Here is a 25,705-nt window from a genome sequence, read left to right as displayed (position 1 = left end):
AGGACTCTTTTTGTCGTAGTGCTTTGAAGTGAGCTGAATCAACATGATTTTGCGAAATCACCTCGTTTTCAGCTATCTCATTGATTACAATTTCATCCCATTTCCTTTGTGACTCCTTTGCAATCGGAATTGTGTTCTAAATGCCTCTCCATATCTCTAATGCCTCTGTCAGATAAGGAATCTGCACTTCGTCAACTGGTATATTAAGAACTTTGGAGACGAGCGACAACTTCCCATAAGAAGAAGACAGAAATGCAAGGAGGTTCGTTTAATGAGTTTCGTTTAACTTATAATTGAATATTGATTGCAGACCCATTTTCAAAATGTCATCTAGATGAAAAATTTTACTTGGCCTGAACGGTACGTAAAAAATAAGGCAATTTAGAAATACCTAAACAATCTGTTAAAGGAAAAAAGCTATATTTGCTGGTACTTTTTTCAACCTCTCGGTTATTTTTTTTTAACTGTTTAGGTGATCCTCCAAACAATTATCATATCCATCTTCGTGTAGTGGTGCTCCCAATAATGATATCTCATGAGTTGGTATTATTCGTATTCCAGGTAGCACAGTCTGAAATTGAGCTTCAGTGATGGGATCTAGTGTTCCCGACGTAATAAATAGCTCACATTTTAATGGATTTATTTGTAATCCTATCTTACTTGTAGTAAAACATTTAAGTCGTGTATGACTGTATGTGGTGACCCACCTAAAGTACCATCATCAAGATAAAACACATATAGTTCTGAACAAAATGTACTAATTATAGGGTGAATTGTTAAACGAAATAGCATCAGTCCTGCAGGATCACCCTGTTGACATCCGACCTATGAAATTGTTCAGTCTCCGAAAAATAGCATGGGCGGATTAGCATAACTTTGCAAAAAAATATGGATATAGCTGGGGTATGTAACTAGTTGCACTTCTTTTAACATCGAGTCTCTTTCCACAGCACTAAATGCGTTTTTATGATCTATTTTGAGGATTATATTGTTAGAGTTCTGGTGTGATTTAATGAATGCACGGGTAGCATGTATGATTCTTTCATTCCCTTTCTTCGTCGCAAAACCTAACTGATGAGGTTGCAAATGATTTGTGCAGTGATTATAGACTGATGATACAGCTGTTTTCGAAGCCAATCTTCTGAACACACATCCAACTGCTATCGGCCTTACACCACCATCTTTTTTCCGCAGGGCACACAGGTTAGCACCAAAGAGGTATTTACATATATATCCTGATTTACTTTTCCATTTAAAATGAGGTTTACCAATTTCGTTATTGAACTGAGTAAGATACACGCTGAATCACCTGCCGATTTCGATTTTAGATTTTTTAAGTGTTGAGGTGACAGCCCATCTATTTCTGAAGCAGAACCACTGGGAAAGTTATGAATTGCTTTCAGAACCGTATCTTCCATTACTCTGATGCAAGGGTCTAGTTCCTCTGGAGGATTTGGCATCTCAATGACCCTGGAAGGAGTTGGATGTTTAGTTGCGAGTATGTAGTATGTTTCCTCATTCGAAGGAGTCAAACTGTCATCTGATGCTGGTAACCTCAATGCGCCTCTTCTATCAAAATCAGAAATATTTATATTATTCTGTTTGTTAAATCCAGTTTGCGTTTCTTGCCAGAAACTTGAGGACATTCCGTGAAGGAGCCCTCTTTTAAATTCTGTTTCATGATGTTGGTAACAGACTCCGAGCTGCGATTTCTGGGAAGTCGTAAATTATATATATATATATATATAAAGGAATACATTTTTCCAGGAAGAAAAATCATTATTTATAAGACATTCATTTATTATATGTGTGAGTTAGTTTGCTACTCCATTTCTTGCTCCTCTCGGGATTTTTCTTATTATCCATATGTTGGATTTCAATGTAGTAAGTTCTGTTGTGAAATCTTAGAAATTTAATTGAAGGTATGTTTATTGTGTGGCGTGTTTCCTTGCTTTGTGTATGTTCAAACCTTTTCTGGTGGGATTTTTTTTTTTTTTTTTCACATTCTGAACATGTTGGAATCACTACACTGGTTTCCATTACATGAATTATGTATAAAATATAGACATTATTGTTTTAATTTTAACAACATATTTGCAAAATTAACGAACGTATGACATTTTAACTGAACTTTTGATATTAATAAAATCGGTTCTCCTGAATCGATTTAAACGTGGATTTAGCGAAAATTATCCTTAGATATTCAATAATCCCCAGATATCACACACAAATTTCATGACGTTAAATAAAACCTTGGGCATCTAAGTCAACAATTAAAACACATTTGATATATATATATATATAAAATCTTACAGTAGTGATCCATATATATATATTTGATATATAAAATCTTACAGTAGTGATCCATTGTATATTAATAAGAACATAACTTGTATTCATGATTATACATGTTATCACCGACCTAAAGCTCTTTTTTTTTTTTTTTTTTGTATGTAAAAAAGACATTGGGAAAAACAGACTTAATTTCGAACTTTATTAACCAACACTCGTAGATAAAAGGGAACAACTCTGACGCTTTCTTCATCGGTTTGGTATTTCGTACATTAGTGTTGGTAGGCCTCACTTCGATTTTTACGACCATATATGGTCGAGGAACAAGGACTGTTCACGTGATGATAACGTGCTTAGTGAATGTTCCTTTGAGTCTGATTTTCGGGACAATCACCTTCCACCTACGCACTTTTATAACCAAAAGCTTATTGGATAATAATTCTGGTCCCGACGCTAGGAGTGAACATCGAGTTTTTCCCGGTTGGCCATATACAAGCTTTGGTTTGCTAACTAGAACGCTCAGTGTGTGTTTGGTACGCGTGCCTGTTTGGCATTTCGAAGAGCACCCAAGAGTAATAGAAGGGTTGAGCTAAAGTGAAAGTTTGATTTTGTGAGTTACCTCAAATGAATTATATTATATATATATATATATATATATATATATATATATATATATACATGTAGTACGTGCTAACATTCTCAAGTTTGTTTATATCAGTTTTTTTCGTAATGAACGTTTGAGTTCGAATCGTCGAGTAACAGGAACTACCAGCATCAGTTAAGACGATCACTTACTTCTACCAGCGAAATTAACCTACGTAGCTCCAAACTTATCCTGGCCTCCGCCCAAGGAACCTTCTGTGAACCTGTCATCTAGTGGATTCTACCCCAAGGCCCGAGTGATATCAGCTGACCGGTCGAAGATTAACTGTGAGTAGTTAAAACATTGATTCGTTAATATATTTAAAAGCCACCACTTCGTTGAACGTACTCAAACAGAATTAAGAGAGGAAAGGTTAAAATAATCAAAGAACGCCAATAATAGTTTTTCGAATGCTTGTAATTTTCTGTGTCATTTTAATTGTATATTTCGTATCTAAGGAATATTATACTTTTACATAGTTTAACTAGGTTTTGTTATTTATATTGTATAGTAATTCTCGTTCGTTGATACTTTTGCCAAATCCACCATTTATACATATTTTACTTTACGGTACTTATGTTTTATTAAACTGTGTGCCCAGCTTCGGTTTCAATAAGATATAAGTGCAAAAAGTGATCGTGACCTGCCGTGGTAAAGCTGGGGTGAATGCAAATGAATATTTAGGTTCACAGAATTTCAACACCGGCAGGGAATCACACGATTACAGTGTCATGCACCAAATATCCCAAACGTCTAAAACAGTAGGTGTTGTAGGATGTCTAAATTAATGCAGATATACTCTTAAGGTAGCAACACTGTTCACCGCATTGGCTATGTGTATATGTATTACTAGCACTTCACATATCTATCTGTTTTAGCAGCGATATCAATTTGCGTTGAACGCGTAAAATCTTTTTTTTTTTTTTTTGTTTTTTGTTTTTTGTTTTTTTAATATAAACAAGTGGATGAGTTCAGAGACTAATTGCGTTTCTTTATTTATAAGAAGTAAGAGTTCGGTTGTTTTGCATTTAGGTACTTGAGGCCCTCCTGCCCTGGTTTGGGCGCAATCTTTGGGATACTTCACCCCCACATCACAGTTCAAGCACATATACTGTAATTTGTAATTTAACGATTTATAAATTTATAACATTTATTCATAATACCAACATGTATACAAAATCCCACTGTTTTTCTTTCATCACTCTTTAGAGCAGAATTTTAGGTTTAGGTGAAGACAAAAATTAAAACCAAAATACCTGTACTTTTCCTGATAATTCTTGTTTAGTAATCTAGTGTTTTCGCTCCATATAAGTTATAGCATTCTTTTTTTTTTAAAAACAAAGCCAGCAGTAAGGCATCCTGTTGAAATATTCTTTTGTGAAATCTATACACCTTGATGCTTCTTAGAAAATGTTTACGCAGCTATGTTTGCTAGATCTTGAGATGTAACATGTTTCATTTAGAGCGCAGTGTCAAAGCAGAATCTCGGAAGCTGTATACATGTGATATTTCCCCAAACTTTGACCGCCTCGAACTCCAAACCTATTTGGTCTAAGGAGGCAAAAACTTCACACAGGTTATGATTTCTGTACTACTAACAAGTGACATAAAAGATTTGTGCCTTTTGCAATTTGAAAGACAGATAATATTTTGAAAGAGGTATGTGTATGCAGTCTGTATCTAATCTTTCAGCTAGTAAGAAAAGGGAGAAATTAATTGCAATAGAGGGAACAAGAAAAGAAAATATGAAGACACACGCATATGAATGAGAATACACTTATCCATGCCTAATAAACAAAGAAGAAATATGAGTAGAAAAATAAAGTACGTCTACTTGAGAGTTTAGACCCTGAAAAACTACCCATTATATTTATTAACAAATATTACATTTAACTGCCTCTTGAATTCAGAGAAAGATAACTACATAAAGCAGAAATGTCTTTGTATGTAAATACTAGTATAAAATGTTAATTTCTTTCCAAATAAAAGTTTAAGAATCCAAGTAACATAACAATTAGAAAAGATTTTTCTTTTTGTGTTTTTCCAGTAATATATCACAATAATCGCCTAAGTGAAATTAAAGCTCCTATTAAAAAAGAAAATGATTTCAAAAGCTATACTCAGAAAGAAAACTTACACTTCCTTACCAAAGACAGAGCGAACAGCTATGAAGAAGGAATGTACTGAGATTTGCTTTAATTCTAGCAAAATGTTCATTGCGTTATCAGCACTTTGCAATGTAAATTTAACATTAATTTCGAAAATAAACTGAAAATTCCCTTACTTTTTCCTGACTTTACTGCTTTTCCAGGCTATTAGACACGCTAGTTTATATTAAAGCTGTCTGATAAATCCATTTCGGTCTCGTAAGTCCGTTCATGTTATCCATCACTACACTCACTTCTATTTATAAATAAATGCCTAAAATTCTCATACCCAAAATCGTATACAAAAACATATACAGGTAGTTTTAGCATGCGAAGATTAAATCTACCGATACATACAGAAATCAAATTAAAAAAAAAAAGAATTGATACTAAAATAATAATTTGAATAAAGGTTAATTCAAGGGAAACGTAAGTATATACTTATATCAATTAGCCAACATCTGCCTACTTTACAATATTTAGTACTTAAGCAGTTATCTAGATTATTTTATATTGCAATATCCTCTCACATTGGAAGCATCCGTGTAAGTAAATAAAACCACATGCTTCGGCACAAGCACCAGCAAGCAGCCGACGGATGCCGTCACACCGATGGAACACTAAGACGACTCCTTCAACATCTCCACAAGCTCCGCCTCCAAAGACGTTATTTAAACGGATACCTCGAGGCAGAAGAAATCAGTTGTTAACTGATCATATCCCATCTATCTCTCCAAACTGCAGCGAGCGAGGGAGACTGATCTAAACTTACCTCTAAGTTGCAACGGACAGGAGATACCAACTCTGCCTCTGAGCTACAATTTGTAAGAGGGATCCTAACTGATCTTCGAGCTGCAGCGGGCGGCAAGAGATACCAACCCTACTTCTGAGCTGCAACGGGCAACAGGTTTCTTTGGACCCAGCTGCAACTTGCAGGGCCATTCTTAAACAACAAATCTCAAACCTCTAAGTTGCAAGAAGCAGTAGGTCCAATTATAGAGGAAATCACTTTTACAGACTAACCTATTTGTAGTATTGTGTACAAACTGTGTAAAGCATATTTTACAATTAAAAAAAAAAAAAAAAAATATGAAGGAAAAACACATGTGCCGAATATTACATGTAGATCGCGTCGGTTGGGCAGTGATGTTCCTACGGGACGCCCATTTTAATAACTAGAAACAGAACTTTAAACTTTTATCAGTTTTTGAGTTAGTAAAAGCTGATCACTAAGTCAGAAAATTTTTTATGCCTATTACTCTTATGGGAGAGAGTACTTGGCAGGGCGAAAACAGAGAAAATATAGAAAGCATGACGGAGTCAGGATCCAATATTTCATTCAACATGCCGCATTTAACAAGATATTATGGCCACATAACTGAGTACAGAGGCCGCTTTTTTTATGCTATTTGACCATCTAGCTACGTTACAATCATGTACTGTCTAGAAGAAGAAGGAGATACTACCTATGTGTCTTCAAGCAGTAGCTTTAGATTTAGTACTCAAATTTTAAATGATATAAATTAACTGGATAGCTTAATATAAGAACAACTAAAACGTAAATTATTTTCGTTATATAGGCCAAAACTTCCAGCAAACAAGGCCGAGCTTCAGTTATTCTAGATTCAATAGAGGAGAACGAACCGATTGACGTTTATTTTTTTAAAGAAAATTACAAGTAATTCGACAACTTATGCCAGAAGCCACTGAAGAACAAAAGATTCATTTCCTATCCTATCTTACAGAAAATTGCCCTACAAACATTACGACAATTCAGACCCTATAAACTCGTCTTCAGTCTTTAGAGACTGCGCAAGGTTTAATGAGAAACAGATTATGTGGAGCTATCGAAAGCTATATATATTTTTTACGGCCAATCTTCTCGAACACCTCGCAACTTCTAAACGAAATTAGTAATTTAATGGCCATTTTTACGGAATTGAATCAACCTGTTGTTCCCATTTAACAATCTATTTATTACGTGCAGGCACCCATTTCCTTTGTGCAGGCACTCCAAGTTACATCGAATATACCTTCTCAGTTGTCACAGCTTATACCTCCTGCACCGCCAATGCAGAATATCCTCCATCCTCAGTCAACTTCTGGTTTGTTACGGCAAATATTCCAACATTCAGTCCAAACCCCACCCAACATCCTCCTTCTTAACAAGTTAATAATCCCTGTGATATCACGGAAATAGCTTATTAAATGACCTACCTATCTTTGATGGTCGCACTAAACGCCACGCTACACCAACAGAACGGACGCGATAGGACAAACAGGAACTAGAGAAGAAATTGGAGTATCTCTAACAATATTAAGACTAAATATAATAATAATAAATACAGAAACAACAAGAATGGAGGTAATAAGAAAACATTTTCGATGTAATAAGAAATATTTTCGAATTTTCGAATGATGTCTTCGGAATCTGATTTAAACAAGGGCATGGTGCGTCTTGTTGGGAAAACACGCAAAAAGGAGAAAAAACTCTTAATGCCACCCCCAAGGTCTAATCTTGACGCGCCTGGAAATCCATCTTGGGCCACCCTGGATACACAACCGAGGAATGAAATCCATCAATGGATAGCCGAACCAATCTACTGAGATCTCATGGCTCGACCAACAACAAAAGAGATTACATCGATTTGACGTCTTCTGACAACAAGTTATTACTTAATGTAAAAGTCAACTCAAATACGCTGCATGTTATCAGCGATATAGAAGCAGAAAGATTTGCCTCTCAATTGCAAGTTGATCCAATTTAAAACAAGTGTACGAGGAATTTCCAACAAAATTACGAAGTATATTGCTTTCGTTCAATTTAGAACTGCAGGCAGTAATTTTTCCCATTTGATTTAGAATACATGAATCCTTTTTTGACTAGAAATGTACTATCTCATTTACAAACGAAAATAGATTTGAGAAATAGCAGCAAAGAGCACTGATTACCATAACACATTACTTGTTCGCTACGTCAACACGCGTCTTTGTCACAGATCGCAAAATAATTGTACTGTCAAGACGACATTTCTTCTTTTTTTGTAAAGACGAGGAAGAAAATACAAGACGACTTAGCATTCTACTACGTGTCTATATTACAATCGCTTCTTTAGAAGCACTGCCATTAAAAATTAAAGTTTATGACACACTCATTTCAAACCCAAATTCTTATCCTGTTATTTTAGAGCAACATTCATCAGTGGCGGTTCTCGAACAACATTCCGAAGAAGTTATACTCCATATTAATGAGCATGAAACAAACAAGGAAAATATATACAAAATGGAAAATGAAGTTGAGGAGAGACTAAAATATGCAGCAAAACTCTTTGACATCAACCTTTTTTATATTAACCCAAATCTGAGCCCATCTGAGAAACGGCGTGCATAACTTACTTTATACATACAGACACTCTTTGCATATTCACCTGAAGATATTGGGTATTTTAGAAGATATGCACATAAAATCAGAATAGATAGGCTGCCAGCTTTCACGACAAGTGGCCCAAATTCCTCTAGCGGTGAAAGTGCAAGTAGATAAGCAAATTCAACAATCGTTATAGGTCAAAATCATTAAACCCACAAATGATAACATATTTTCATTTCCTCATTGAAAAAGATATCTTAGCCTTCCCTTTCAATCCACAAAGGACGTCTTACAAGTATTAAAAGATAAAAAAAAAAAAAAGCCTAATTTCGTTTCTGGAAACTTCGCAAAGTTATTTCCAAATTTTTATTGCATCCTAAGAGCAGAAAGTATACACGTTTGAACTGAATCACAACAGGAAATCGTACCATTTTTTACGCTACACCATAGTTCACTCATAAGTAGACGATATGAGAAAACAGAAGAAATTATAGATAGGGAGAAGAGGGGTGCATGCGTAACTGTAACGGGAGATTTCAATGCAGTTGTGGGAGAAAAATAGGAAGGTAGTATCGTAGGCAAATATGGTTTAGTCGAAAGAAATGAAAGGGGAGAGGGACTAGTGAATTTCTGTAGACTTTCACTTGGGAACACTTGGTTCAATCAGCACAAGAGAAGAAGATATACATGGAAATCACCAATATACGACGGAAGATATCAGATAGACTATGTTATGATTCAGGACAGGTATCGGAATAGCTTAAAGAACGCGAAGACCCTTCCCGGGGCTGATATTTTCTCTGATCATAATTTTGTGCTGGCCGAAATAGATATTCAACTGAAAAATGTAGGCAGAAGAAAAGTAGGTAACAAAGTGTTGAATACTGAAAAGTTGAAAAACGAGGAAATAAGAAATCTTTTCGTTAAAAAATTCGAAGAAAAATGTTCAAACGAGGAAAGAATAGTAACGCACAGTGGGAACATATTAAACGTTGCTTACAGCAGGCTGCAGAAGAAGCAGTAGGTTACCGCGAACACAAAACGGCTAAGAAACCATGGGTTACAGAGCAGATGTTGCAGAAAATGAGGGAAAAGAAGACGTGGAAACAGCTTGATACAGAAGAGGGCAGAAAGATATACAGAAAGTTGAATAATGAGTTACGGAGAGAAACAGACAGAGCGAGGGAAGAGTTTTACAAAAGAAAATGCGAGGACATAGAATAATTATAAAGAGTTCGGAAATATGAGGAAATGTATAAGGAGGTGAAATCTGTGGAATTTCGGAGGAAACAAGGTTGTATTACGATGGGAGTAGAATATAAAAAATGGGAAGGTATTCAGCGACAGAAATGAGGTCATAAAAAGATGGAAAGAATAAGTGGAAGACTTATATGAGAGTAGGGAGAGACCGTATAGCCTAAATGTTGAGGTAGAAAATGAAGTATGCGAGGATGATAAAGGATTTAGTATTCTTCGGGATGAGTTTGAAAAGGCTATATCCGAGATTAGGAATGGAAAGGCAACCGGGATAGATAATATACTAATCGAATTCATTAAAAATATAGGAAAGAAGGGAAAGAAAGAATTGTTCCGACTATGCAATGAAATACATGAGACATGGGAGTGGCCAAAAGACTTCCTGAAGACGATCATGATACCGATGGCTAAGAAATCGAACCCAAAGAGATGTGAGGATTATAGAACTATTAGTCTCATATCTCATGCAGCTAAAATTTTGCTCCGAATACTGAACAGAAGGTTATTTGGAAGAACAAATGAAGAAGTTGAGGAGGAGCAGTTCGGTTTCAGAAGAGGTAAGGGCACAAGAGATGCTATTGGATTATTAAGAGCGATTGGTGAAAGATTTATAGAAAAAGGGAGAGAGGTGTATGTTGTATTCATCGATCTAGAAAAGGCTTTTGACCGCGTGAATTGGGAATTGTTGTTGGGAGTTCTAAACAAGATAGGGTTGGAATGGAAAGATCAAAGACTCATAAGAAACTTATACATGAACCAACAAGTAAGTGTTAGGATAGGGGAAGAACTGACGGAAGAGAGTGCAATTGGAAGGGGAGTTCGACAAGGATGCTGCCTCTCGTCAACACTATTTAATGTATATCTAGAAGAGATCGCGAAAAAGAGCCTATGTGATGATGACGGCATTTCGGTAGGAGGTAGAATGGTTAGATGCATAAGATTTGCAGACGATATGGCGCTTGTTGCAGAATCTGAAAAGGAAATCAATAAAATGTTAGAAAACCTGAGGATGGGCTTTGAAGAATATGGGATGAAAATAAATGTTAGAAAGACAAAAACCATGGTGATTGGAATGAAGAGGTCTGTGTCAAATATAAAAGTGGGAGGGGAGCAAATAGAACAAGTGAATAGTTTTCGATCTGGGTAATATTCTTAGTAATGACATGAAGTGCGAACATGAAATAAAAGCAAGGATAGAAATGGCGAAAGAAGCCTTTAGGAGGAAGAAAAGTCTGTTTTGTGGGACCTTGAATAGAGAGTTGAGAAAAAGACTTATAAAATGCTTCGTGTGGATTGTTGTACTGTATGGGGCGGAAACGTACACATTACGTAAAAGTGATGAAAAATGACTGGAAGCATTCGAAATGTGGGTGTGGAGAAGGATGGAAAAAATTAGTTGAGTCGAGCGGAAAACGAATAAGTGGGTGTTAGAAATGGTAGGGGAGCAAATAACACTTTTAGATATTGTTAAGAAGAGGAAGAGAAACTGGTTGGGGCATTGCCTAAGAAGAAATTGTATCATGAGGGACGTCATAGAGGGTATGGTGGCGGGAAAGAGAGGCAGAGGGCGAAGGAGACTACAATTAATAGATGATATAAAAACAGAAAGATCATACGTGAAGACGAAGAGGTTAGCGAAGGACCGTGGAGCATGGAAGCTTCTCAGCTGCTGCAAGTAACCTGCCAGTAAGGGCAGAATACCTATGATAATGATGATGATAGTTCACTCTATCAGCTCTGAAGTTCTTTCCATTGCTACCAGGTCAATTTTGGACAACTTACCTATAACGATAACATCTTTCGCAGGTGATCTCATTATAGGGTCATTTACTTTAAAACAACACCTTTCAGACTTGGAATTATTATTTCAGCACCTTCACAAACACGATTTAGAAACATCTCTAAAGAAGAAACATCTACTTTACAAAGAATTGGATGTTTTAGGATTTCGTTTTCCCGGCGAACATATCAATATTTCGCCAAAAACTGAAATAAAATTAGGAACTTCAAACGATCTACTAGCAAAAGAATTTTAAAAAGCTTCATTGGTTTATGCTCTTATCTCAGAGCCCACATCAAAGATTTTGCTACCAAGATAGAGCCATTTCAGCTACTTCTAGCGAGAAATTCTAAATTAAAATGGGAACTTCAACACGATTAACTCTTTGAGCAATTAAAAGCAGATTTTTTGATTCCTTCTGTTTCCGCCACTTCGATGACAGATTGGAAATAAGAGCGTATTCAGAGGCAAGGAATATACATGTGGGTGGACTTTTGGCATATTATGACTCAGGATTTGAGATTGAAAAGATCGTCTCCTACTATAGCAGAAGATTAACCAAAAGTTAAAGATGAGCCTCTATCTGAGAGAAATTATTTGCTCTTACCTATGTACTACGGAAATTCCGTTAGTTCCTACTAAACCAGAAGTTCTCAAAATTTATAGATGCGATAAATGTTTGTCATCTTTAAATTTCCAACCAGACAAAACTAGAAAATATACACATTACAAACTGTTCCTCGGAGATTACCAATTTGAAGTTTGTTACTTGAAATGATCCAAACATCTAGTAGATATTATTAGTCGTTTCGATCAACAGGAAGGCATACAAAAAGGGGGGGGGGGGGGGGGGCAAAACAACAAATACGAAGAAAGTTAAGATTTCCACGCCTTTCGACCCAACATATTAGAAGACTCCGTTCTTAAAATTGAACAACATTCCCGCTAAGAAATCTATCACAAGACATGAACACTTCGCCCAGCTCGCTTCTTCCGTTTGAAAAACAACTTATTATATAGGAAGTATTACATGTCCAATATGAAATCCTTTTTGACACGAAATCAAGATATGTCTGGATTGTCAGAAGCCTAAAAACTCTCGCAGAAAACACAGGCCAAGTTACTACATTACCCAATGGAAATTATTTCACACTTAGTAATTTGACGCGTTGAGCCATTTCCAGTTGAAGACGGCACAACTAAACATGTTTGGGTGGCTGTAAACTAGTGATAAGATATGTTGTTACGCAAATTGTAAATTCGATCATACCAGAAAATAATTGAAAAATACTTAGATGAAGAAATTATCTTACGTTTCGGAGCCTTTCAAAATCTTTACTTTGAACATCCCGTGCATAAATCGCGTCTTCAGAAATCACCTGAAAAATAATTTCACATATAAATATTCGCGTCTTCAACCACGCTAATATCGGCCTAGTAGGAGCGACAAACAAAACCATCCAAAATTCTTTGAAATTCTTCGTCCAAGAAAAATAAACAGCATTGTAACGATGGTTACCACACATAACATTCGCAAGAAATACACATGTGCAACGGAAACTAAGCATTCAGCTTGTTTTCTAGTTTTCAGGTACGAAACTAGAACGTACACAGAATGCGAACTCGGCACATTCTCTCAAGTACATATAGAGAGTTGAGTTGATTTTGAGTTTAACGTCCCGTTCAGCAGCGAGGCTATATGAGACGTGGACCTACTGATTAACGTGGAATCCGAACCACATGAGCTCCCGCCGGGAATTGAACCCGGGTCTCCCGCGCCAAAGGCGCGTACGCTAACCGCTTAGCCACGGAGGAGCTCAGTACATATAGAGAATCTCACGAAAATTATGAACAGCGTGGTAAATAAAGCCAAGTGCTTCGGAAGAAGCACCAGCCAATGGAACACGATGCCGTCACATCGATGGAACACGAACAGATACAAAGAGGGCCCCTTGAACTCCTCTACAAGCTCTGTGTCCAAAGATTGGCTATACAAACGGACACCTCGAGGTAGAATACACAAGTTATTCACTGGCCATACTCTACCTCTCTCTCCAAGCTCAACGGGCGGGAGAGACTACTCTAACTTTACTTCTGAGCTGCAACGGGCAAGAGGAATCCTCACTCATCTCCGAGCTGCAACGACAGGATGTGCAATTATAGAGGAAAGAACTTTTAGAAACTTACATATTTGTAATCCTGTGTACAAACTATATAAAATATCTTTCATGATAAAAGAAAGGTGATAGAGAAACCTGTGTATCGTTACTCTACCCAATATTACAATATTTTTATTTATATGTGGATATAATTGTATTCTGTGGATTCCAAAGAAATATATTATTCTTGACTCGAATTTTCAATTCGGAACAATTGTTGGAATAACGAATATTCGATGAATCTAATACTCGAATATTAAAGAATTCGAATTTTTACAGCACTATCCTCTCCTTTAATGTTGCGCTCAATATGTTTGAACTACAAGTAGTTTTTCTTTTCTTTTCTAACTTATTCCTAAAAAACTTGTTTTCTTACTGTTAAGTTATTGCTCCTTGGTGTCCGTGGTAGCGGATTTGATTTCAATGTGTTACGAAATTCTTGCATTTAGCTACCGGTCTTAGAATAAGGCAGAAATAAGGGTGACGAGAGCCGTTGTTTTTTTCACAAATCATCAAAATAAAACCCACTTAGGCATAGGCGGAACTAGAGGGGGGCCGTCCCCCTTCCTAAGAAGCAAAGATGGCCCTCCACAGAATTTTTCTACTGGACGAAAATAATGTTATTAATTTATCTCAATTTACGTATAACAATTTTGGTGATGTTCGCATCCGACATATTTAATAGTGTCTATATTTGTCCGCCCATCAACTAAAAAAAAAAAAAAAAAAAAAAATGATAATAAAATCCCTGGACCAATGTGATAGTGGGCAATATAGTGACCTCTCAACTTGCGCTATACCGGTATGTGATTTTTTTATTTGACAGTTTCATTAATGTAAATTATTTTTGTATTGTTTCAAGTAATTATCATTATTGACATAGTAAGTTTTTCTTGTTTATATATGTATGACAAACTAGTCTTATTTTTATTTTATTTATAGGATAGTAATGTTTGAATAGTTAAGATTCCCACAGCAAATAATTAAGGTACACTGAAAAAACAACAGAAAGGGAAGAAGTCGAATTCTTGAACTGCTAAACTCAAGCGACTGTTGCCTTCTACATACATGCATACAATACCCATTCAAAAGTCACTATTCAATATCGTTTGTTCCTTTTCCTTCTTCTTCTTATTTATGAACTGAAGTTCATGGTTAGATTCTTAAGGTATAAACTGTAACCAGGCGTGCACCCAGAAATATTTGTGGGGGATGATGAAAGTTGGGAGGGGTACAATATTGCAAGAGACAGACACGACGTTACTCTACATCCGAGTAAACGATAAATAATTTTCAATAGCGGAAATTGTGCACCCCAGGAACACTTTTTATATTTTGCTTTTGAAAAGTGAGTATATTTGTGCTATGCTAAAGAAACAAAATAATATGTTCCTGATAACCTGATACTTTAGTTGCATATTGTAAAAGTTACATGGGTATTGCAACCATAACAAGAGCCAAAGCAATTTTAACCGAGCAAGTCATGTCGTCTGTGAGTACGGAGCGGAAGAGGAACATATACCAAGAAATTTAAATTATCGTACCTGGAGACAATCATAAATCTGATGATAATCCATTATTGCCAATTAATTTGTTCGTTAAATTAAACAATGATAAGTACAATACAGAAAACCATAGCTTGCTTTCTCATTCTCAATAGAATAGGGATTTTTGCATTGTCAAGTAACTTTGTACATACAAGGAATATAATGTTAAATAAAACAAATAATATTGCAGTTTCATCACATTATTTTCTGAAATAGCATGCAATGAGTATAAAACTAGGCATATTGGTTTTAAAAAATACAAATTCATAAGTTTATTAGGGCTACATCATATGGCTATCATCATATGCAAAGTATTGTCCCTTGGTACATGAAAATTCGTGTCTCTTGGTACTTGGATCGCCCTATTTATAAATGAAAGTAAATTTAACGAAAAGAGTGCATAATATATTAAAGTAATCAGAATGTAGAAGAAATACAGAGAATTCTTAAATATGCTGGAGCATTTACTTGTATATAAAAAAATATTATTTTTTGTTCGCAAAGGTTTGTGTAATTAAGCTCCAACACTAGTAAATGACAACGATTTATTGTAAAACTGAAAAGATTTTACGCTTTACTTTAAATGCAGAAATGAATAAATTTTAGCCTATGACTGATTTTTAAAAAGTTATAAATTTAAATTATGTCATTGCTTGTATACTTATTTGTGTTTCTATTAGATGTTAAGAGTAAACTGAGAACATGATAGTTAGCGTTTACAAATGTACTTTCGTTCAGAATTGCACGAAAACAGTACCAGTAATAGAAAATTACGAGTTTTCATAATTAGAGTAGATTTTAGGTAGTTATTTAGTAGCAACAGAATATAGGAAGTATATAATTTTAAGCAACTTTCTGATGTAATAGATTTTCACTGAACTTATATGACAGTGTCGTGTTAAGAGAACTTGAAAAGATGATAATGAGTGCAGGGTAAGGGAACTCAGAAGGAAATATAAACAATATTATAACAAGGTCTTGTAAAACATTCTTCCAATTTACAGAAATAAGGGGCCATGGCTCCTCCGAGAAAAATATCCTAGTTACGCCAATGCACTTAGGATACCATAGGTATTCGTAATGAGCAACACTGGCTACAGCTAAACAGTTCGTTGTGGGTGATATTTAAACTGAAAATAATTTTAAATAAATGGCTCCGCAAGTCGGTTCAACAGATGAGACGTCTCCCAAAATGCTCATCTCCGGACCTGCCCTTCTAAGATGGTTTATTTTATTGAAGTAAATAACTCAATAAGAGTTATAAATACGTGTAATATTATCATATCTGCAAACATCATAATGCAAGCAAACAAGGAAGCAGTGAAAATAGATTTTGATAGGGAACTATTGATGTTCCATTTTGATCGTTATATAACAAAACAGTAAACTACTTCAAAAGTTCGATATGTTCCAATTTTACTAATTGTAAATTATCCCATGCATTTAAGTTTCAACTCATAAAAAAAAAAAAAAGAAAGAAAAAAAAAAAAAACAAGGGAGAAAACATTCGAAATAGCACATCTGTGTTAGTCGATGAAACTTGTTAAGAAAATAATGGTGATTTTTTTGGGTGGTCGTCACACATGTCATCTCTCTGTTTGTGCCTACCTGGAGTACATTGTACCACAGCACTAAGAGAAGATTTCGCACTTGTACTGAGTCCCGCTACAGCCTTGGCCATCATAGTCTCTGAAGCCTTGGCAACGGGAGGTGGTGGGGTAGCAGGCGGTGACAGTGGAGCTGTTGGTGTCGAGCCTACAGCAGGAGTATAATCGTCGAATAAGTTGACCACTAAACACGAAACAAAATTAGCACTAATGATACCGCTGAAACACATATGGTATCATTTGCTACAAGTTCTATAACAATTATCAATACCGAAAATTAAAATAAGAAAAAAAAAAAAATATTATATAGAAACTGAGTTAACATATTTTGCAGTGCATCAATATAGCAAACATTACAAGGAATACTTTCCATAAAAGTCTAAGAAACATTCTATATAGATTCATTAAAAGAAAAAAAGAAAGAAAGAAAAAGACTTCTTTTCTTTAGGAAGTCCTGAAATCTTTCAAACGCGAATCTTGATTGTTTTCACATACATTTACTAAAAACTAGGTATAATTATAACTTAAAATACCTACGATTATCTAACCATTACTTTCATATAGAACAGAGGAATCAACGACGTTTTCGACCATTACTACATTCTTGCTGAAAACGATGGTCACTCGAATACCAAACTACACTTGATTTAAGTTGGTAGTATCAGTCACAGCGTTTATTTCTGAGTATATTTGTATTCTTGAAGGATCATCTTTTCATGTTACGAATCTTATTTGAAAGAAATATACGTAAAAAAAAAAAAAAAAAAAAAAAAAAAAAGCAGTAAATGCGATTTTACTGAAACTCAAACTATACGTATATTTATTTTATTTATTAATAGTCTCGATTCAACAAACAAATTTCTAGTGATATGGCTACATTTTAAATAGAAGATTTTATGCACATGAACAAAAAAATTCTCCACAGAATTATATTTTCATAGGAATGGCAACAAAAATTACAAAACAGTTTTCTGTAAATTCGCATAGTTTAATAGCAGAAAGCAAAATTCGGTCATAAAAAGACAAGGCAGGGTGTTGAAATGTCCATGGTTTCTACACATATTCTCCGGCTGCCCGAATACACAGTTGCCATGGTTGTGGGAGTTTTTTGATTGCCTGATCAAACCACATTTCGAAGTGCTGTGGCACTTTTCGCGGACATTTTTATGTAAGGCGTCGGAATCGAGAAAAAACTGTCCTTGCAGGGAATGATTCATATTGTCAGAGTGTATAATCCGAAGGGGCTAAATTAGAGGAATATGGTGGACGTTACAACATTGTGAATCAGAATTTCTGAAGATTCTCGTCGTCTGTGAGGATATGCATGATCTTACGTTATACTGTAACAAAAGCATGAATTTAGCCCATTTTCCTGGTCGTTGTTGCTGAAGTACTCGACGAAGTCGGTGAAGGTGTCACTGTTTGCTTTGCCACGCGGTAAAAGCCAGTCCACAACGAGAATTGGACCGCATCTCAGAATACAGAAGCCAGTTGCTTTTTACATTAGACTGATGGTCGCGCTTTCTTGGCCTGTGGACTTCCCGCATACCTGCGTTGGATATTTTTCATCTTTTTTTTTAATTTACTTATTTTTTTATGGTGTTTCGTAAATGATAAAGGAATCACCGTGCGTCACCGAACAAGCAACAATCTGTTCCGGAGTTGCATCATATATCGGAAACATTGTGTGTGCACACACACACACATACATACATATACACATGCAGCACCCACCACAAACACATTTCTTTCACCTTCAAATACATTTCAAACACATTTCCACCTTTTGTCTTCCCTTCCAAGGCAAATATATATGTAAAAAACAGTAAAGCACGTATCTAATTAAAATAATTAGAATCCCAAATACCAAATATCATGTCTCTAACCTTTAGAGATTCCAACATATGGATTTTTTAAGATTATAGCAGTCACTCTTTTTTCCTCACCTACCCGTGGAATGTCCAGAAATCCCTTCTCAGTGAGACCTTACATCACAAATCCTATGCCCTGTCGAAATTTCAAATTTCTAGCTTGAGCGGTTTGTCCTGGGCTTTGATCAGTCAGTCAGTCTGGACTACTTCTTTCATATATACAGGGTGACCGCGTGACTATGTTACAAAATGTAAGGGATGGTTATTGACACGGAAACAAGAAAAAAAGTTCAAATAAACTTTTGTCCAATATACATAATTTCGGAGCTACAAGGTGCCGAAAGCGTGGGAAAATGACATTCAAAGCTCTATAGCTCGACTATGGTGAATGATAGAGCTAATGCGGAATGGTCATGTCAAAGACACCGAAGCTGCTGTATTCAAAAATGCTTAGGTCGAGATCGTGCAATTCGTGCACAAGGGATTTCCCAAAGGAGCGTAGGGATTTCCGAATAATCTGTCAAGAAAGATGGGTCGAAAAGGATACGGATGAATAGCTGTCCCAACTGCTAGCAATAATGCGTCTGTACTACGTCGATATCTCGCACACGCACAAAATGGCGAACAGTTTTATACGTGCCATGTGTGGTTGCATAACGCCCACTAAATAAGAGTGGGAAACATGAAAGGAAAATGTGAATAATTTGGTACAAATGGTAAATACATGATATTACGCTGTCCTATCATTGAACAGACGCTTTTAATAAAGGGTAATAGTCATGAAACGTACTAAAATGTTGTAAAAGGATCACACTATTAAAGTCTTTCTTCCATGTATTGTTGTCATTGAAAACAAATAAACAAAACTGAGCGAAACAACCATAATGCAAAAGAGGTTGTTTCCTAAAAACAAAAGTTACAAGAATGGGAATAATGTCTTCAATCAACATTTTACAGCAGGATTGAATGCAGCAAAGAACATCATCAATTACCTGTAAACGAGACAAATCTCCCAATTATCCTACAATAGATGATGGACATGGCGTCCCTCTACTTCAACACAGGCGTTACAGCGTCGCAGTAAGTTCTGACGCATCCGCTGTAACAACCCAGGCCTGTTCTTATAGTAACCTGTGATCTGTTCTTATAGTATCACAGGCAGCGAGTATTCGTGCTAATAGTTGTTCTGCGTTGTCTATAGGCGTTTCATAGACAAGTGTTTTGACATGACCCACAAGAAAAAATCAAGTGGAGTCATATCTGGGGAACGTGCAGGCCAATTACAAGGACCGCCTCTTCAAATCCATCTGTCACGAAACGTTTGATTCAAATACTCTCGAGCACTAGCTGAAAAGTGGGCTGGGGCGCCATCATGTTGAAACCACATCCGTTAACGAACACCGAGAGGGACATCCCCTAATAACTCTGGAAGTATGTCTCGCAGGAATCCCGTATACACTGGTGGAGTTAATCGTGGTGGTAGTAAATATGAACCTATTTTCTGATCACTGATAATACCCGCCCACATATTTATGGCGAATCGGTCTTGGTGGCCCCTTTCCACAATTGCATAAGGATTTTCGTCTGCCCATACATGACTATTGTGACTATTAAATATCCCGTCTTTCGTAAAACAAGCTTCGTCGATGAAAAGCGCGTAGGAAGCAAACTGCGGATCAATTACAGAGCGTTGGAGAAACCACTCAAAAACCGAACGCGAGGTTGAAAGTCAGTTGGACGTAAGGTCTGAACCCTCTGCGGATGATAGGGGTGCAACTGTTGCTCGTGTACTACTTTCAAAACAGTATCTTGTGCTACTCCCCTTTCACGTGCTACTTTCCGGGTACTTACTGTTGGGTCTTGGGCGAAACGATCAAGCACTTGTTCTTCAAAGTCCGGAGTCCTTGTGGTTCTTCGTCTTCCTTGGTCGTAGTATTGAGGTTGTAAATTCCCCGTGTCTCGTAAGCGTTGAAAAAGTCAGGCAAACATAGTATGGGCTGGATGTCTTCTTTATGGATACTTCAGTCGATATAACCTATCAGCTTCTCGACTGTTGCCATTTGCTTGACCGTATACAAATATCATGTCCGCAAGTTCTGCTATCAAATACTCCATTTGATCTCACATTCGAACAAGCAAAGTACAAACTGCACTAAGGAACTCGTACGCTATTAATAAACCACATGAAGAATGACCTACCACCTTCCACAACGCCTTCTAGTAGGGTTGTCTTATACTTTCCGTACCTTCGATTGTTTTCTACGACAGAAGGAAGAACAAATGCTTGTAATCGAACCTGCAAAATGTGGCGTACTTCAGGTGATAACATCGTCTGCGAAAACAAAATATCTTCTAAACGATAACAATATGACGACATGTTAAGCATTCTAGACAAAATCTCGGAATCAGTCCTGCAAAACACTGGAAGCAGCGACTAAAACAAACGTTCTGATAAATTGTTTTTCCTTGTTCTTTTTCAATGTTCGGGTAACGCAGTGGCGTATTTACGATTTTGTTTCGGGGGCCTTTGCTAACTTTCGGGGGGGCTTCGCCTGAAAATGTGAAAATTCTGCAAGATATTTCATATACTTTACTATAGTAAGATTTCGGAGGGGGGGCTTAAGCCCGGAAGTCCCACCCCCTAAATACGCCACTGGGGTAATGCACATTACAGCTAATGATAAAAACGGATATTTTACTGTTGTTCTCTGGCAGTGGTTAAATTAACATGGGATGGCGGAAAAATCCCCCTCTCGTAAAAAGTATCCTCGGCTCGTATCATCAAATAAAATAAGATTTCTGCCTGGAAGAAAGCACCCATATCCCCTAGTTTTCCCCCTTAGTTTTACTTGCTTTCAATGACAAAACTACATGGAAGAAAGACTTTAATAGTTGATCCTTTTACAACATTTTAGTACATTTCATGACTATTACCCTTTATTAAAAGTGTCTGTTCAATGATAGGACAGCGTAATATCATGTATTTACCATTTGTACCAAATTATTCACATTTTCCTTTCATGTTTCCCACTCTTATTTAGTGGGCGTTATGCAACCACACATGGCACGTATAAAACTGTTTGCCATTTTGTGCTTGTGCGAGATATCGACGTAGTACAGACGCATTATTGCTAGCAGTTGGGACAGCTATTCATCAGCATCCTTTTCGACCCATCTTTCTTGACAGATTAACCGGGAATCCCTACGCTCCTTTGGGAAATCCCTTGTGCACGAATTGCACGATCTCGACCTAAGCATTTTTGAATACAGCAGCTTCGGTGTCTTTGACGTGACCATGCCGCATTAGCTCTATCATTCACCATAGTCGATCTATAGAGCTTTGAATGTCATTTTCCCACGCTTTCGGCACCTTGTAGCTCCGAAATTATGTACGTTGGACAAAAGTTTATTTGAACTTTTTTTCTTGTTTCCGTGTCAATAATCATCCCTTACATTTTGTAACATAGTCACGCGGTCACCCTCTCTCTCTCTCTCTCTCTCTCTCTCTATATATATATATATATATATATATATATATATATATATATATATATACCCAAAAAAAAATTTCTATTGTATTACATACCAGTGGGGCACTGATTCTCTAAAGAATCTATTCCTTCAATGAATGGTAAGCTACAAATACTGCAGTTTAAATATGAACTCAATTCTAATGCTAAACTTTTGAATGAATTGTTATACAACCTCTATCCAGAGAGTTCGATGAATGACGTCATACTGCTCGCGGTCGTTAGTGTGTGTCATAGCCGAATATTGCGCCAAACAGGTCAAGACATGTCTGAACAAGGTCCCATGCGGCGGCACTACGTTATGCTTATCGTGTGTAAACAGCACATTGTAGAGTGAAGGTTTAGTGCGCGCAGTCGAAACCAAAAATGGATACTAAAATGAAGCAGCGAACGAATATGCTGTTCTGTTTTAAACTTGGAAAATCAGCGAGACAGACTCATGAAATGCTGACAATAGTAAACGAAGATCGTGTTATCATCTTCAAGTGAATTTATGAGTAGTTTAAACGTTTCCAAGAACGGTGGGACACCGTGAAAGAAGCCATCCGAACTGACCAGTCTGCAACTGCATGCAATCTAGACAACGTACAGAAAATGAAGAAATTTTCGGCCCAGGATCATCATGTGACACCGCGAATGATGGTGGAGGAAGTGGAAATTGGTGTTTTTGGTCCAGATCATAGTGATACGAGGTTTGGGTAAACGCAGGTTTCGCTGCCAACTCGTACCCCACACTTTCACGCCGGAACATATGAAACTTCGGTTTGATGTCTGTGGAGAATTCATCGACATGATGGATCGAGATCCAAATTTCCAGAAAACCATCGTCACGGGCGATGAGACCTGATGCCGACTTCGAAGACAAGCATCAAAGTGTGGACTGCCGGAATCCAAGAGCGCCGAAAGGCCTCATCCATAAAGAATTTCTCCCTGAGGGCACCACCTTAAATGCCGCTATGTACGTGGAAATTCTGAAACGTCAGCTGCAACGGATCAAGCGGGTACTTTCTCAGTACACCAAGCAAGGCGACCAGACCCTGCTCCACGACAATGCCCGGCCACACACTACCTTTCTGGTGCATCAGTTCCTGGACAACAGGGAGCTGTGTCACTCAATCCCCCACCCTATTCCTCAGACTTGTTTCCCCCGGACTTTGCTTGTTCCCTAAATTGAAATCAGCCCTGAAGAGTGTTACGATTAATTATTATCATTGTGTTATTATCTAATTGTAAATGAAACCCCCTTTCAATGTTTCCGCCAAAGTAGACTGGCAACCCTGTTTTGTCAAGCTACTGCGTAATGGCTCTCTCCCGAGTCAGGCTGCGCGACTGTGTAGCTGACGTCATCGGGAAGGCTTCCTCTACGTGCAAAACACGAGGCGGCGTCCTGTTGACTGCTAATCACGGTAGGGTAATGTAGTTCGAAATGGGTTCTTAAAATTTATAAGAATGGGAACGTAATACGTAAAGTTATAGAGACTGACTTTTAATAGTTAATTACTTCTGTTTGAAACTAGTGCTTTGGAAGATTGAAATATGGCAAATGAAAGGTGAAAATAGTGACAATTTAATATAGTAAGTTTGTTCTAATCATTGCGAGTAAGTCATTGATATCTTTGGAAGTTTCATTATCTGAATTATTATGTGTGACTTACAGAGGAGGTAGGAGAGTTAGTGAAGGGGTCCTCTATGTTAATCCTTTTTGGCATTCTTATTTTTATTCAAAAATTTATAGAGGATTCAGTCACTGACTCTGTTCACTGTTTCTCTCAAGGTAAACTTTATGATAGTTTCAAAAAAGGAAAAAGTCAGTGTTTTCAAGAATTCTTGCTTGCCCTCTCCTTAATCGGAACCTTGAAGGAGGATTTCATACAACAACAGGTAAAGAAGTTGTTAAATAACTTTTGTGGAAAAAAAAAAAGTAAGCATTTGTGATAAAATTATCGTTTGATTTGATTGAAACAAGTATTCGTTCCCAGTTCAAGGCTGGATTTGTTTGTTCTATTAAAGTGCTCAAGTTAACAAGTATCAAAATACGGAATTTAAATCGTTATATATTTATTATTGTTGTTTTCTATATTTATTTGTTAAAATAAATTGTTAACTACATTGAATTTTTGGGAATTCACAATTTCAAGAAGTAGATTAGATCCTTACTCCACTGATTGGGTATTCAGAAAAAAGTAGAATTTGCTCCATTACCCATAGTGCAAAAGTAAACTTGTATTTCGGGGGAGTTGTCCGGTAGTTCCTCCTTTGAAAAAAAAAAAAAAAGTTTTGAAGGTAGGAGCTAGGGTTGGTCTACCGAGGTATAGGTTTACATGTTGCACTGAATTATGTATGTTGTGGTTCTCCGCAACAAGAGCCAGGGGTTTACGGACATTTCGGACATCCAAGGTAATGTTACTACCCAGCTGAAGGCCATCCCTAGAGATGAGAAGTTCCAAGAAGTACATTAACATCAACTGGCATTACTTCGAAGAACAATAACTGCTGTTTCAAGCAAGACAATAATCCATCCGAATTATAGACACATTCACCGAAATTCCTGGATAGATGTTGTAATTATTATACTACAGTGAAGTTGCTGATTTCCTAAATAATGAAATCCCTCTCTAACTGCAAAGTTACAAATCTTGTAGTTCAAATATGCAATACTCTAATTATGCACCAAACGTTTGAACAAAGTGTGTTTAAGCAAGTGAACTACTTCATAACTATGAATTGTTCGGATATAAAACAGGACGACTATTGGAATAGAAACAGAAACTGTAACTTTGTATCATTTATGTTTACTACCGACAGCAACAGCACCTGTGGCGCAGCTGTAAAACTTGCTTTGACCAGATTGGAAGGTGACATTCTCCGAGATCGATGGTAGAGACAAGCAAAACTTGTTTCTACCGAAGTTGACTGCAATATTCTCAGCTGATTAATATATAAATATATGCCACACCATGCTCATACGTGTAAAATACAATTCTGCAATTCTCTTTTCGTAATTGCAACTTGAATTGACTTAAAATGATCTGGATTTCTGTACAGGTCAAGCGCCAAACTTACTTTAAAAGACACATCGTTCAACTGAACTTCACGCTGTTAGATTTCTTAAAATTACGTAAGCATGTAATACAAAAGAGATCTATGACACTAGTGCGGAAGAGCAAGTTAAAGCCCAATCATACAAAATACACGGACAGTTTACTATTTACTCCAATCTCGTCCTAGCTGATCAAATTCTAAATCTTGTCTGTCTTCTTACTATATAATAGGCTTTTCTTCTATCCAGTCAAGTTTTTTGGACATTTTGTCCTACGTAGAATATATACACTTTACTTGCGAATTAAGAAGTTTTGAAACAAATTCTTTAAAAAGTTAATAATCGGTACTCGAACTTAAAAAAACTGACACACACTTATATTAAGAAAGACAAATTTCTCCGCATTTGTTAGATTAGGTTAAAATCCGATTTTCGATACCATTTGTGTGTCTTTTGAGACTAACC

At 36.7% G+C, this 25,705-nt stretch overlaps 1 protein-coding gene across 24 annotated transcripts in view; it reads right to left on the bottom strand.

Annotated features, from left to right (window-relative positions):
• The window catches only part of CaMKII (Calcium/calmodulin-dependent protein kinase II), a 1,422,941-nt gene that overhangs the window by 758,258 nt on the left and 638,978 nt on the right, over positions 1-25,705 (bottom strand). For 9 of the 24 annotated variants that reach the window (XM_081726364.1, XM_081726368.1, XM_081726335.1 and 6 more), the window contains one exon: positions 16,801-16,947. The exons of the other annotated variants lie outside the window; for them this stretch is intronic. In XM_081726364.1, coding sequence (XP_081582490.1) covers positions 16,801-16,947 — 147 coding nt within the window. The remainder of the gene's footprint in view (positions 1-16,800; positions 16,948-25,705) is intronic. 24 annotated transcript variants of the gene reach the window in all.

This window comes from Thermobia domestica, chromosome 1, assembly GCF_964235325.1.
Source record: "Thermobia domestica chromosome 1, izTheDome1.hap1.1, whole genome shotgun sequence".
Classification (NCBI taxonomy): domain Eukaryota; kingdom Metazoa; phylum Arthropoda; class Insecta; order Zygentoma; family Lepismatidae; genus Thermobia; species Thermobia domestica.
This window is presented reverse-complemented; position numbering and strand designations above follow the sequence as displayed.